The sequence below is a fragment of the Gopherus flavomarginatus genome, chromosome 1, assembly GCF_025201925.1.
Source record: "Gopherus flavomarginatus isolate rGopFla2 chromosome 1, rGopFla2.mat.asm, whole genome shotgun sequence".
Lineage (NCBI taxonomy): Eukaryota > Metazoa > Chordata > Testudines > Testudinidae > Gopherus > Gopherus flavomarginatus.
The window spans coordinates 337,640,316-337,655,383 of record NC_066617.1 but is presented as its reverse complement, the minus strand read 5'-3'; the positions used below and the strand labels follow the sequence as shown (position 1 = coordinate 337,655,383).

At 40.5% G+C, this 15,068-nt stretch overlaps 1 protein-coding gene across 5 annotated transcripts in view; it reads left to right on the top strand.

The window, feature by feature from the left end:
* GRIA4 (glutamate ionotropic receptor AMPA type subunit 4) overlaps nucleotides 1-15,068 on the top strand; it is a 310,980-nt gene that overhangs the window by 105,483 nt on the left and 190,429 nt on the right. For all 5 annotated transcript variants that reach the window (XM_050927824.1, XM_050927831.1, XM_050927838.1 and 2 more), the window contains exon 3: nucleotides 9,521-9,760. In XM_050927824.1, coding sequence (XP_050783781.1) covers nucleotides 9,521-9,760 — 240 coding nt within the window. The remainder of the gene's footprint in view (nucleotides 1-9,520; nucleotides 9,761-15,068) is intronic.

Genomic DNA, 15,068 nt, shown 5'->3' with positions numbered 1-15,068 from the left:
CCCAGGGCCCCACAGGGGCCCCCACAAGAGTTTTTCGGGGCCCCTGGAGTGGGATCCTTCACTCGCTCCAGGTGCCCCAGAAAACTCTCACGGGGCCCAGGCCCCTGGAGCTTCTTCCGCTTCAGGTCATCATTGGCAATTTGGTGGCAGGGGGTCCTTCCGCTTCGGGGCGGAAGGACCCCCCGCTGCCGAATTACTGCTGAAGACCTAGCACTTCAGCAATGGGTCCTGCTTTAGTGGTAATTCAGCAGTGGGGGGGCCCCCGCCACGGGTCTTCAGGGCACTTCGGCGTTGGGTCCCGAAGCGGAAGGACCCCCCACTGCTGAACTACCACCAAAGCAGGACCCACTGCTGAAGTGACAGGTCTTCGGCAGTAATTCGGCAGCGGGGGGTCCTGCCGAAGGCCCCAGGCCCTCTGAATCCTCTGGGCGGCCCTGGAGTAGAGTAGTTCTACCAGGTAGAGGAGCTGAAGCACATCTTAGAGAGAAAGTCATTCTATCAAGTAATTTTAAAAATAGACTCTGGAAAATGTTTCCTTTTGTAAAGGTAGCTCCTTGGATTAAAATTATTTGCAGTTTACATACAAAATGTTTCTGTTGGAAAGTGCTTTAAGGTTGTTGCAATTTTCTTCACAGAAATTTTGGAAAATCTAACTTGCTTTCAATTCTTCAGCTAAAAATTGAAATTGTCAGCACTTGTGATGGACATTTGTGTCTTGTTGCCTCACCACAAAAAACCTGCTACACACAGCTGTAGCAGGGGAGAGACATCTGTCTGAGAGGCACTTAACAAAAGACCCGTTCCAAAGCCCATTGAAGTCAGTGGACAAACTCTCATTGATTTCAGTGGACTGTGGATCATGTTCAGAATTTTCTCCAGTTTGTTCTGTACTAAGGGGGTGGATTTTGCACCCTTACCAAGGTTGAGAAGGACTTCAGCTATCTGATCACATCAGTGTCTGCACAAATGGGAGGACCCCTCCTTTCCTGTTCCCCTAGATATCACCCAGTATAGACAATTTTAAATAAATTGTCTATATAATTTAGACAAAATACTATATTACAGTGTTGAAATTGATTGTACAATTTTTTCTATTAAAATCTAATTTGGAGCTAATTCAATTTCCATTTCTATTCAATATACAATTAATGCATTGTAAGTTTTAACTACTTCATGAATTGTCATAATAGAAATAGTCTTTCAGAGATAATCCACAAGAATTAGTTGTGGACACTTAATAAGTAAAATATGTAACACATTTGTTGCTTGTTTTGCAATATGTTCCCACATCTGCACTTATGTAAATAAAACTGAACTTTCTGTGGCAAATTGCCGGCACTATTTTGATGGGTCTCACGCTTCCTCTTCTTTGAGGAGGGTTCAGGGCACCATTTCTTGCCCCTGCAGTGGAATGTTAACTGCCTCACTAGTGTCCTAGAGGAGGGGAGTGGAGAGGGAGGGATCTGGGCCCACCCTCTACTCCAGGTCCCAGCCCAGGGGCCCTGAGGATAGTGGTAAACCACTTGAACTGACACTTCCTTCCCCTGGGCCACTTCCCTCTCCTGCCCTTCAGCTTGTGGGAGGGCTTCCTGCCTGCCCTCCCTCTGTACAAGCCAGGTGCCCCTTTACTTAGGGTCTTGGACATCATAGCTCACCACAGCACTTCTCCAAACTGTCCTCTGCTTCCCTTCAAACTGTTCTCTGCTCCAGCACCAATTCCTCTCTGCTCCAACTCCTTCAAACTGTTCTCTGCTCCAACTCCTTCAAACTGTTCTCTGCTCCAGCACCAATTCCTCTCTGCTCCAACTCCTTCAAACTGTTCTCTGCTCCAACTCCCACACTGTCTAATTGGAGCAGGGGTTTTTATCATGTGACTGGCTTCAGGCGCTCTAATTGGCTTCAGGTGCTCTAATTAATCTATAGCAAACTTTCTTCCCCTTACAGGGAATAGGGCTCCCTTCTAACCCTCTCCTGCTGCCCTCTGGCCATGCTGTATCACATTTCCAAATTACTGTATGATCTAGCCCACTAAACTGAGGGTTTCAGCGTTTGTAAGAGAGTATGTTTAAATAAGCTGGTAAGCCAGTCATGGGGTGAAGTTATAGTTGCATGAGGTGTATTGCTCTGGGTTAAATGTAAAAGATATTCATGTGGATTTTTGAGACCTAATGTTTTGGTGAAAAGAACTGTTGTCAATCCATATACTGATCTTTAAGTAGCACTTCCTAAGGATGCATTCCTGTAATACTTAAGGATATGTTTAACTTAATGTGCATGGGTAGTGCTGTTGACCTGACAGGGACAATTGACATGCCTAGTTAAATAAATGTTACAAAAAAAGAACTAGATAAATTTATGGAGTATAGATCCATCAATGGCTATTAGCCAGGATGAGCAGGGACGGTGTTGTCATAATATAATTCCCAATTCTGGACCTCAGCGTCCAAAATATGGGTATTAGCATGAATTCCCCTAAGCTTAATTACCAGCTTAGATCTGATAGGCTGCCACCAATCAGGACTTAGAGTAGAGCGCCTGATCGACTCTAGTCTCCCCCAAAAACCTTCCCTGAGGGTCCCAAGACCCAAATTCCCTGAGTCTCACAACAAAGGGGAATAAACCATTTCCTTCCCCCTCCCTCCTTCCTCCCCAGCTCCTTCCAACCCTGGGAACACTAGGAGATCACCTGATTCAACTCTGTGAATCTAACACAAAGAGGAACTTTACCATTCCCTCCCTCAGGCAACACAGACTGAAGCTTCTTTGAGCCTTAACTAGGAGAAAACACTCAAACAGGTCTTAAAGCAAAGCTTTTAATAAAAAAAGAAAGAAAAAAGTAACAGGTTTATCTCTGCACTTTAGATGGTAAAAAGTTACAGGGTCTTTCAACTTATAAACCATAGAAAGAAACTTTCTCCAGCAGAAACACAATTGAAGCTACTTCCAGCAAGTACACATATGCAAATGAAAAAGAAAACAAATTAAAAGACTATGATCGCCTTTTCTACTTACAATTCTGAACAGATAAGAGACTGTAGCAGGGAGATTGGCAGAAACCTGGTTACACCTCTAGCCCCGTCCAGGACTCAGAGAGAACAAAGCCAAACCCAAAACCCACAAACAAAGGCTTCCCTCCCATGAGATTTTAAACTATCTTGTCTCCTGATTGGTCCTCTGGTCAGGTGTTTGGGGTCCCTGTTTGTTAACCCTTTACAGGTAAGAAAGACATTAACCCTTAACTATCTGTTTATGACAGGTGTCCCTAGCCTCTGTTTCCCAGAAGCTGGGAATGGGCGACAGGGAATGGCTCACTTGATGATTACCTGTTCTGTTCATTCCCTTTAGGGCACCTGGCATTGGCCACTGTTAGAAGACAGGATACTGGGCTAGATAGACCTTTGGTCTGACCCAGTATGGCCGTTCTTATGTTCTAATGTTTAAGTGGGTGTAGTATCAGGGCTTTCACCACAGAATTATAAGGCATAGTCCACAAAATATTACTTAATGTTAAAAAAAACATGCAAAGAAATAGGTTGTTTGCCCACGAAAGCTTATTCCCAAATAAATCTGTTAGTCTTTAAGGTACCACCAGACTCCTTGTTGTTTTTGTGGATACAGATTAACAGACTATTAATTTATTAATGACAATAATAAATTTTATTAATACATTATATTAAGTAGCACATACAGTTCCCAACTGAGATAGATATCTCAGTTTGTTAAACATAGACAAACACATGGGAAAAAACTGAACCTACCCTGAACTATTTATAATCTAAATAGACAAGGCAGACAGAGAGTGGGAGATGAAACAGATGTAAAATGACTTGCTTCAGGTCACAAAATAGGTCAGTGGCAAAAGGTGGGAATAGAACCTCTCTCTGATTTCCATCCCAACACTTTATTCACTGAATGAAGTTACACTGTAGGAGGTGAAACTTGTGATAGGTCAAATATTTATTAAATTTACTTTTTTGGCAAAGGCTTCTTAATTTAGCCTCTCCCTGCCTGCATTTATCATTATCCTTATAGTTTTACTGTATTATTATTAATGTATTTAGTTGAGGTGGCACTCAAAAAGAGCTTTCCATGTTCAGAGGAAGATGTATGTCCTTTCTTGGAGAATATATAATATAAAAGACAAGGACAAAGAGTGGAGAGAAGGAATTCAGCATAACAGCAAAATGTTCAGGATTATGATAGGCATATGTTTTATCAAACACAATCAATAAACCTGTAAATAAATAAAAAACATTAAATTCCCTTCTTCCATCCCCAATTTATCCATTTCACCTTTCTTCTTGGCCATTTCAGACCAGGATACTCTCATCCTCAAGGCAGTTCATAAGACATTAGACTAGTCTTCAAGAAGATGTAAGGGCTTCATCTACCCATTTTCTCTGACACCATTTTTCTCTATTATGTTCCTATCCATTTTATATCTATTTAATTGATGGAGGTCCCTCATTAGAGCAGTCTTAGTACAGTGGCTATTTGTTAAATGTTAGATTGTAGCAATGTATTTTAGGATTAGTATCCTAAACCAGCCCACAGGCCAAGCATATTTTTGAAGTAATGTGCCAAATTCTTACGTGGTATAACTTCAAGGCAAATGGAGTTTAAACCAGGGATGAAATTAGCCCACTTAGCATATATTTTGTAGCTTCATTGTTCATATATCTGATACCAGAAGCAGAAATCATGTTCCAGAAAGATCCATTCAGTCGAAGTGAAGGGATATGATGAAGAAAACAGAGAGGTTAGAAAAAAGAAAATATATGTAGGGCTATCCTATGAAAAATAAACACAAATGTGTTCAGAAATTTTAATAGCAAGCTCGGCCATATTAAGACAAAACAATTATAAAAATATTTGTTTCAAAGAATGTCCTTTTTTCAAGTTAATGCTCCCATGTGTAGTTAGTGAACCATCCCATGAGTGGTTACTGAAAACCAATTTCATCCGATATAGAGGTCTTCCAACCCCAAGGGATCAGCCGTTAGCCAGGTCAATATATAACTCAGATCTTACCTATTAACATTATGATGTCAGTCCTTTATAACTAAAATCTAAAGATTTATTAATAAAAGAAAAGAAAAAGAGCATTAAAATGGTTAAGGAATCATATATATATATACAAGTGATTGCAAAGTCCATATATCAGGTTTGTAGCAGTGATGGAATAAAGTGCCAGCTTGCAAAAATCTATTTATTTTTATTATTTGTATTGCATTAGCACCTGAAAACTCCAACTAAGACTGGGGGAGGGGAGGTAGTGGAGGGAGATCACTGAGCTGGGCATTATACAGCTACACGTTTGTCTGAGCACATTATACAGTTACAAATTTGTCTGAGCTTGCAATTCTCCTTTCTGTTTACACAGGTTTTTCACTGGTGAAACTCTATTTTTTACACTCCATTTCTTTCAGTGGATCTACTTCACACGTACACTAGGAGAATCAGGCTAAATACTATACAGCACTGAAGAAAAAATATTTTCAGTGCTGTGGAAAGTATTTCAAGTACACACACACACACACACACACACACACACATGCTGGGTTCTGGTGGCTTCTGAAACATAGAAGACAATGAAGGCCGCAAGAATGCTACTACCTAGTTCCTAATTTGCTCTTTCAATGTCCTTGTAAGAAACAAAGGTTTGTTTATATAGCACAGAAAAATACCTGAGTATATATTACCGAAAAATTGACTTGATGGTCTAATTGACTGTTCCCTTCTGTAACTTCTGTGATTCTGGGATATATAACAATTTTAATAATTATGTATCAGTTACAGTACATTGTTCTTTTTTCTTATAATGCAAGAGTAGGAAATTATTCATTTTTACTGTAATAAATTGCTAGTGAAGAACTATTATCCAGGGAAAGTAACTGCATGGACAGTTTTCAAAGAATCCTAGAAATGTAGTGTTGGAAGGGACCTCATAAGGTCATCAAGTCCAGCCCCCTGTGTTCAGGCAGGACTAAGTAAACCTAGTAGACCAAGTAAACACCATCATTGATGTTCTTAAAACCTCCAGTGATGGGAATTCCACAACCTCCCTGAGAAACCTATTCCAGAATTTGTTTCCCCTTATAGTTAGAAAGTTTTTCTTACTATCTAACCTAAATCTCCCTTGCTGCAAATTTAGCCCATTGCTTCATCCTACGTTCAGTGGATATGGGAAATAATTGATCAGCATCTTGTTTATAACAGCCCTTAACATATTTGAAGACTTGTCAGGTCCTCCCTCAGTCTTCTTTTTTTGAGATTAAACATGTCCAGTGTGCTAACCTTTCCTCATAGGTCAGGTTTTATAAACCTTTTATTATTTTTCTTGCTCTCCAATTTGTCCACATCTTTCCTAAAGTGTGGTACCCAGAATTGGACACAATACTCAATCTGAGGCCTCACAAGTACTGAGTAGATCAGAACAATTACCACTCATGTCTTACATAGTACACTCCTGTTAATACACCCAGAATGATATTAGCCTTTATCACAACTGCATCCCATTGCTGACTCATATTCAATTTGTGATCCCCTGTAATCCTCAGATCCTCTTCAACAGTACTACCACCTAACTAATTTGTTGAGCATTTTGTAAGTGTGCATTTCATTTTTCCTTCCTAACTTCAGAGCTTCACTTATCTTTGTTGAATTTCATCTTGTTAAATTCAAACCAGTTCTTTAATTTGTCAAGATTGTTTTGAATTTTAATCTTGTCCTCCAAAGTGCTTGCAACTCCTCCCAGCGTGGTGTCATTTGCAAATTTTATGAGCAGGCTATCCACTCTATTATCTAAGTCATTAATGAAAATACTGAATAGTATCCAACCAACCACTGATCCCATGGGATCTCACGAGATATGCCCTCCCAGTTTCACAAAGAACCATTGATAACTACTCTGTAAGTATGGTCTTTCAACCAGTTGTGCACCCATTTTACAGTAATTTCATCTAGACCTCATTTTCCTCATTTGCTTTTGAAAATATTGTGTGAGACTCAAAAATCAAGATATATCACATCTACTGCTTCTTCCAGTCCAGTAGGCCAGTAATCCTGTCAAAGAAGAAAATTGTATTGGTTTATTATGATTTGTTCTTAACAAATCCATGCTGGCTATTCCTTACCACCAACCTTATTATCCTCTAGGTGCTTACAAAATGATTGATTAATAATTTATTTCAGTATCTTTCCAGGAATCAAAGTTAGGCTGACTGATCTACAATTCCCCAGGCCCCCTTTGTTCCCCTTTTTAAAATATGTTTGCCCTTTTCCAGTTCTCTGGGACCTCACACATCATCCATAAGTTCTCAAAGATAATTGCTTAAAGTTTCAAGATTGCTTCAGCTAGTTCCTTAGGCAACCTAGGAAGAATTTCACCAGGCCCTGCCAACTTAACTTATCTAAATATTCTTTAACCTGCTCTTTCCCTATTTTGGCTTGTGTTCCGTCCCCCTTGTTAATATTTAATTGTATTGAGTAACTGGTCAGCATTATCTTTTTCAGTGAAGACTGAAGCAAAATAGGCATTAAACACCACAGCCTTATTGATATCATTAGTTATTAGCTCTCCTTCCCCACTAAGCAGAAGGCATACATTGTTTATCACCTGCCTCCTTTGAACCTAGCTTAAAGCCCTCCTCATTAAGTTGATGAGTTGGTGCACAAAATTGCTTTACCCCTTCTTGTTCAGGTGGACCCTGTCTCTTCCCAGCAAACCACCTTCCTGTAACAACATCCCATGGTCAAGGAAACCAAAATCCTCCTCTCATCATCTGTCATCTTGCACAGCCATGCATTCATTTCTAGGATGCACATATCCCTCCCTGGGTCTTTACCCTCAACCAGGAGGATGGACCAGAATTCAGGACCTCCGAATCCTTCAGCCTTGTTTCCAGAGCCATGTAGTAATTGCTGATCTGCTCAGGGTCATATGTGGCAGTACCATTAGTGCCAACATGGAGGAGAAGCATGGGGTAGTGGTCAGAGTGATGAATGAGTCTGGGCAACCTTTCCTTAATATTTTGGATGCTAGATCCAGGCATGCACTATGCCTCTCAGGACATCATGTCAGGTTGGCAGACGGAGGTCTATGTCCCTCTCTGAAGGGAGTCCCCGACCACCAGTACCCTACACCTTCTCCTGTTAGGTGAGGTGGCTGTGCGCCTCCCAGCCTTGGGTGCAGGTGGCTCCTTCTCCTCAGCCACTGAGATCTACTCCTTACCTCCTGGTTGCCAGTACAGCATATCTGTTCTTGACCACACAGATGGGGGATTTGGGTGGGGTCAGAGCACCATCAACTGCCTGAGGTGACCAGCAGCCACTCTATTCCTTGCAGAGCAGTCAGTTCTTCTTCTTTCTCTGGTACTGCTGTAGTCAGCTAGCATTCTCCACCCAGCAGGGGGACTGTAGGTGCAAGCAGAGGAAGAATTAGCAGTGGTGGCAGGGCAACACACTGTTTTTCTCCCTTTGCAGGTTCTCCCTTGTAGAGTACCTATCGATTAAGGAAAGGAAAGAACAACAATACACAACGCTAAATTCCTGCTTTCCTTCGCTTGCAAACTCAGCTAGCTAACTGTTAGTGTTCCAGCTGCCTTTATCTCACCAGCCATGTCTCTTCATGTGCATGGATCATTAATGGCCTGATCCAAAGTCTGTTGACGTCAATAATAGTCTTTCAGTTGACTTCAATGGGCTTTGCTTAGGGCTCTGAGAGGGCCTATCAGCAAATCAGAATATGCATTGAAAATCATTTGTCTGATCATGCAGAGGTTGGCAGAGCATAGAGAGAGATGATTTTGAACATGAGTCCGAAGTCCTTGCTTATGCTGAGTTAATACCTTTTTCTAGAAGTGAACTAACAAGCCAGTGGGAGCATTCATGGAGTAAGTTGCTATTCAGCATATGTAAGGATGAAGCTCTAATGTAGAGAATGGCTCAATTTATGGAGAAGGAAAATAAAAGTCTTAAATTGTTTCAATTCACAATGTTCAAGTTTTTATTTTTGGTTATAATGAACTTCTGCTTACAGTGAAATTGATATGATGAAGGGGGAAAAAAAGAATGCCACAAAGCACAACCTCCTTTTCCATGTAAAATAAAATAAGTGCTCAGAGTTGCCTAAAGAATTGAAATAAATCAGTGAAAAATACAGGTAGAATGGCATGTAGTTCGTAATAACAAGCATATCATTCGTAACTTAAGATACTGCAGATTGACTTTTCCTTTGAATGCAAAATGTTAATTTCTTATTTAATTCATGCAAGCTGTTTTAATTAGAACAAAAAGCCAGAGATAAATTATCATTTATAGTCAAGTGCGTCCAAAAGGTTTGGTGCTGTTTTGTTTAAAAAACAAATCCATATAAAAATTGAAGTTTCTTACATAGATTTAAATAGATAAGACCAAATAAATAAGAATTTTCATATATATATGCTGGAAAATTATATGTATAAAATATGTTTGTTTAAAGGTTTTGTTCCTAGTTGAAGTGTGTTTTGTTCTGTTGCAGTTTGCTCCCAGTACTCTAGAGGAGTTTTTGCCATTTTTGGATTGTATGATAAGAGATCAGTACATACCTTGACCTCATTCTGCAGCGCCTTGCACATCTCCCTCATCACGCCAAGTTTCCCCACAGAGGGCGAGAGCCAGTTTGTACTGCAGCTGCGACCATCTTTACGGGGAGCTCTTCTAAGTTTGCTGGATCATTATGAATGGAACCGTTTTGTCTTCCTTTATGACACAGACAGGGGTAAGTAGCAAACCTTTCTTTTCACTTTGGTTTGTTTGACTTTTGTGACACCTGTGCATCTTTATATTGTGTTAAGCATTTTGAAAATAAAATAAAGTTCATTGGACTGAAATAATTTGAGTGGCTCTGCAACTGAAGGAAGAATTCCTCCATCTGTAAGTGTTGAGCACTAAATGTGTATATTATGTAATACACTGTACTGAGCTGTAGCTCTAAATTTAAAAGGCAAAAATGTTTTAAGTGATATTAATGTTCCGCATACACAGACTGATAAAACGAATTCAAAATTAAAGCTTCTTTTATGTCTCCAACTCTACTCACCTGGCAACAAGCTCTGACCTCAGTAACCACAACGTAAATCTAGAATCATCCCATTTAAGTCATTGGAGTTCCTCTGGATTCACATTGGTAGAACTTGAGATCAGTGTCTGGCCCATTGTATATCACCATAGGGGAGAACCAGGTAGTGGAGGGTTCATCCAGGGTGACTGTATCCCTCTGTGCTGGGACCGAGGAGGTATGTTGATGTAACGGGGGCCCCTACACTGGGGGGCACACGCCTGGGAGAGTGCACAGCAGCATACCATGTCCTCTTCTTTCTCATGTACCTTACAAAATCCATCACAGCCCATCCACAATGTAGCATCTCCTTATAATTGTACATTGCTGTGAAAGATGGTACCATTTGTAGCAGAAGTGCCTATTTATACACAGATAGAGAATATCACAGGGCATGTTAGAATCTTCCAGAATGATAGATAATTGTAAGTATGCCTACTGTACACGGGTACCTCAAGCCTTACTGCCAGCTTTGGAAAGCAAGATTTCATCGTCCACAATCCTGGCATTCATCCTGTTGGTAGAGCCCTTCCCCCCACCCCTTTGTGAGTGGGGCCAGGATTTGGCCCATAGTGAGTAGGCGTCCATGTGAGAGACTGGACTTTTCTCTTTGTGTTATGAGCTTGTCTACATGGGGAAATTGACCAGCATAGCTACAGAGAAATAATTATTCCACTACCGCAATACCTGTCAGTTTACCTAAGTAGACAATCTCTATGTTTTAGTGAATTCTGAGCTTAATTCTGTATTGCCTGAAACCTGTAGTTGGGCCAAAATTAATAATACACACCAAGAAGTGGGTTCAAGCTTTTCCATCATTTATTATTTGATCTGAATAGATCTAGTGTAACCCACACACCTCCTGGGTGTGGTGTTCTGTCCCATCTAGTGGCACTGAGACCACTTAGGGAGATATAAAATGACTCTGCTCTACAACCTTAGCTAACAGTCAGTTGTCTTTTCGCTCATGCTGCAGAGGCTCATGCACTAAGCTCCAGAGGTCTCAGGTTTGATCCCGCCTGCTGACGACAGGGGTCTGTCGGTGTAACACTGGTATAAATCTTTTTGCCCTTTTGTGCATATCAAGAATGAAGTTCTGAGAACTACTGTAGTAAGTGTGGAGTCATTTAAAATTGTAAATCTTACCAAATTAAATTCTGTTCTGTGATCCAGGATCAGACCAAAAAACAATAGCAGAGAAGTGCAACAATGTTCCATTCAATAAACCAACGACATTACTGAGGCAAAAGTCCACAACCTGCATTCACCCGCTTCATCTTTACTTCACATACTTAATTAGATAGACACCATTCTCAAGCACGCAATGTCACACCAAGGTCAGTTTGAGAACATCATTTATAACAATATGCTTAGCAAATTATTCTTAAGGCAGTGAGCTCAGCAACTTTGAAATCACCAGTATATCTTTGATATAGAGATGACATATTTGTCTGCTGGCAGGGTGGGGATATGGCTCTGGAGAAGCTTGAAACATCAGAACAGCAGATTTGTTTTTTGTTGTTGCTGCTGTTCAATGTAGGAAAGAAAGAAAATGAATCTTTTCATCTGTAGATGTTTTGGTCAGCTGTAGAGAAGATGACTCTTAAAGATGGCATATTTTCTATAAGAAAATTCACAAAACCATATTGTTACCAAATTATTTTCACCATCATTTCATAACAGAAGACAAGCTTCAGTGAGATAATGATGCATAGCCAAGATATGACAAAGAATGAGTAAACCTAAAGAGACAAAGATGAATTCTGCTCTCAGTTTAAAGGGTGTAAATCTGGAGAAACACCACTAAAATAAATGGAGTTATGAGGCTTATAATGGAATAACAGAGAGCATAATTCGGCTCCATCTCTTTAAGCATAGAGAATAAAATGTAGACGGGTGGTGTAATTTGGAAGAGGCTAGAGCTCTGAAGGGCTGTATGGCAGTGGGAATCAGGCTGGAACCCCTAAATTTTTATTTGCAGACATTGTTTTTATTATAGTGGTGCAAAATGTATACAGCATGGAAAAGAGACTTTGTTCATCTTCATCCATAGCCCAGCATCGCCTTTCCTCTTTTGTCCTGGGACTGGGTATTTGAAAATCAGTCTAATAATGGGAAAGTGACTTCACTTTAACTATGGAGCAACAGCTTCTGGTTAATAATACATATAAGTGTTAGTAAATCATCCCATATAGTGTCTCTCAGAATTTTATTTAAGAAAATTCATTCACATTAGCTTGGAGAAAAGCACTGTCAAATGGAGCTGAAGGACAATAAAGACAAGATTGTGCCCTGAGGCAATCTGTTGAGTTAGGTTGAGTTGGCTGGTCAGGGACTGTAAGGAGTTTCCTAGTTCTGGCCTTATTTAGCATCTTTACTGAAAATCTGAATGAGTTTGGAGACATCATCTTAATGAAAATCAGGACACTACAGCAAATGGGGAGATGTTGCAACCAATAGTTAAGCCAGATATAAACAGCGTTAAGACATCTAGAGAGAGTAGAAATACTGATGTGTCAATAACAACCTGGAAACGTGCATTGATATATCTGGAGAAAAATAATCTGAAACCATTACTCATTGGTAGGAGCATAGAGTACATAGAGAATAGAAATGCTTTAAAAGATCTAGTGAACTTGTAATGCATCACTTCCACCAAAAAAGGCATCGGGCCTCTGCACTGAATATTTAGTAGCAGAACTCTTCTGAATATAACACAAGTGAGCCCATACCTAGAATACTGTTACCCAGATCATTTTTATTATAATTATTATTTTACTAGCAAAAAATTCTGCTTTCTTGATGGAATTCAGAGAAGAATGAGAAAAATTATTAGGAAGCTGGAGGTATTGATATATAAGGAAATAATAGGTACATGGCAATTTCCATAATGGTCCATTCCCATGGTCCGTTTAGTCTAGAAATCTGTCTCTGACAAAGGCCAGGACTAGATGCTTCAGAGGAAGACAGAAGAAACCCCACAGGAGGCATCTGCCCCCCATGTAGGTCTCATCCTAATGGCTGATAATTAGCAGTTGCGTTAACTCCTGAAATTTGAGCTTTTAATCTCCCTTCCGATATGCTTCTTATCAGCATTAATTATTAAAACTCTGGGTATTTGTGTTATCTCTATGAACATCCAGTCCCTCTTTGACTGTTGCTGAATTCTTGACCTCAATGCCACCCTGTTGCAATGAGTTCCACAGTTTAATTACATGTAATAAGAAAGATTTTCTTTAATCAGTTTTGAATTTGCCACCTTTCAATGTTATCGAATGTCCCCTTCTTCTTCTGTTATGAGACAGGGATAAGGAAAGTTTCCTAACTATATTCTCTATATACAGCATATTCCCAGTTATCCAGTCAGCATGCAGGCCATGGATATTCATCAGCTAGTCAGGAGTTTGGATAATCGAGAAGGCAGGAATGGCAGTTTAGGGAGCCCTCTGCAGCTCCACTCTCATGGCCCCCATTCACTCATGTCCAAAACAACAGGGATGCCCAGGGCTCCCTGTGCTGCAACTCCTGCCCTCTCAAATATTGCAGGGACAAGACATGGTGAGGGGGCGGGAGAAGAGGCTGCAGTTCTGGCAGGCCAGAGCAGAGCCTGCAGAGAATCTATCTGGCATCAGCAGTGACTGGGTGTCACCAGCCCTGCAGCAGCTCTGCCATCATGCCCCCACTCACTCTCTCACATGACAACAGGGCTGCAGAGGCCTCCCTGTGCCGTTGCAGGTGCCATGGCTCTCTGTTCTGTTGTCTCAACCTCTGCATTATCTGAATCTCTTGGCTCCAGCATTGAGGAGAAGGGGTGGATTCAGATAATGTGGAGATTCAGATCAAAGGGATTGGGAAAATCGAGAGTATATTGTATTCATTATTTCATATATTTTTACCACATCACCTCTAATTCCTCTCTTTTCTAGGGTAAACAATCCCAGTCTTTATGGTAGCTGTTCCTTGTCCCTAATCATTCTCATCAGCCTTGTCTGACACTCTCCCGCTCTCCATACCCAGAATTCTGCCTGTCCTTTTTGAGATGGGGTGGCAATTATGGCACACACAGTATTCCAGATGATGGCTTTTGAAGAACTAAGGGCTGAATTCATCTCTCAGATGTGCACGTTCAACTTCACTGAAAGAAGTGGGAACTGCCAAACATACCAGAGGGTAGATGGTCGCTATTTCTATAGGTTCTAACCTGCAAGGCGCTATATACTCTTGTTGTGATCTAGCTAAGCACTTTAGCATAGGTTTAGCATAGTGAGTAGAACAGATGACTTTATGGGAGTATTCACATGCTTCAAATTAAGCACATAGGTTTCTTGCCAGGATTATGTATGTATATGTCATTTAAATATTTCCCTGCCACTGAAGAAGCCTGAAGCACAGGGTACCTCGGTCCCTCCTGTTATCTGCCTGTGGCACATAATAGTCAGGTCTCTTGTATGTCTCCTTTATTTTGGTCTCATTTCCATTGCTAGGTTTAGTGTGTAGATGTTGGTGGCCTGTTATATACAAGCAGGCAGATTAGATGATCTAATGGGCCTTTTTGGCCTTAATCTCAATGACCCTGACATGCTTCAGGGCTGTGGCCTCACAGCTATTTTCCACTGCTTATTTTCTTCTGGTCAGTATAACGTGAATATTTCAGGCCAAAATAAGTATAAGAGAATTGTTGAAATTGTGTAAAAAGTAAATAAAGTAAATTCCACCTTTCCTGCCCTTTTCTTTTGACTTTCTCAAGTTAGGTGGAGGTGGAACACAGTTGAAGACATTTTTGACATTTTCAGCTCTGTTTATTATTAGCTATCTGAAAACATCTTGATTTTTAATAAAGCCTCCTCTTCAGATAAATTGATTACTTGTGAATGTACATAGAATCATGGAAATTTAGATTGGAAGGCACCTCAACAGGTCATCTAGTCCAGTCACCTGCACTGAGGCAGGACTAAATATTATCTAGACC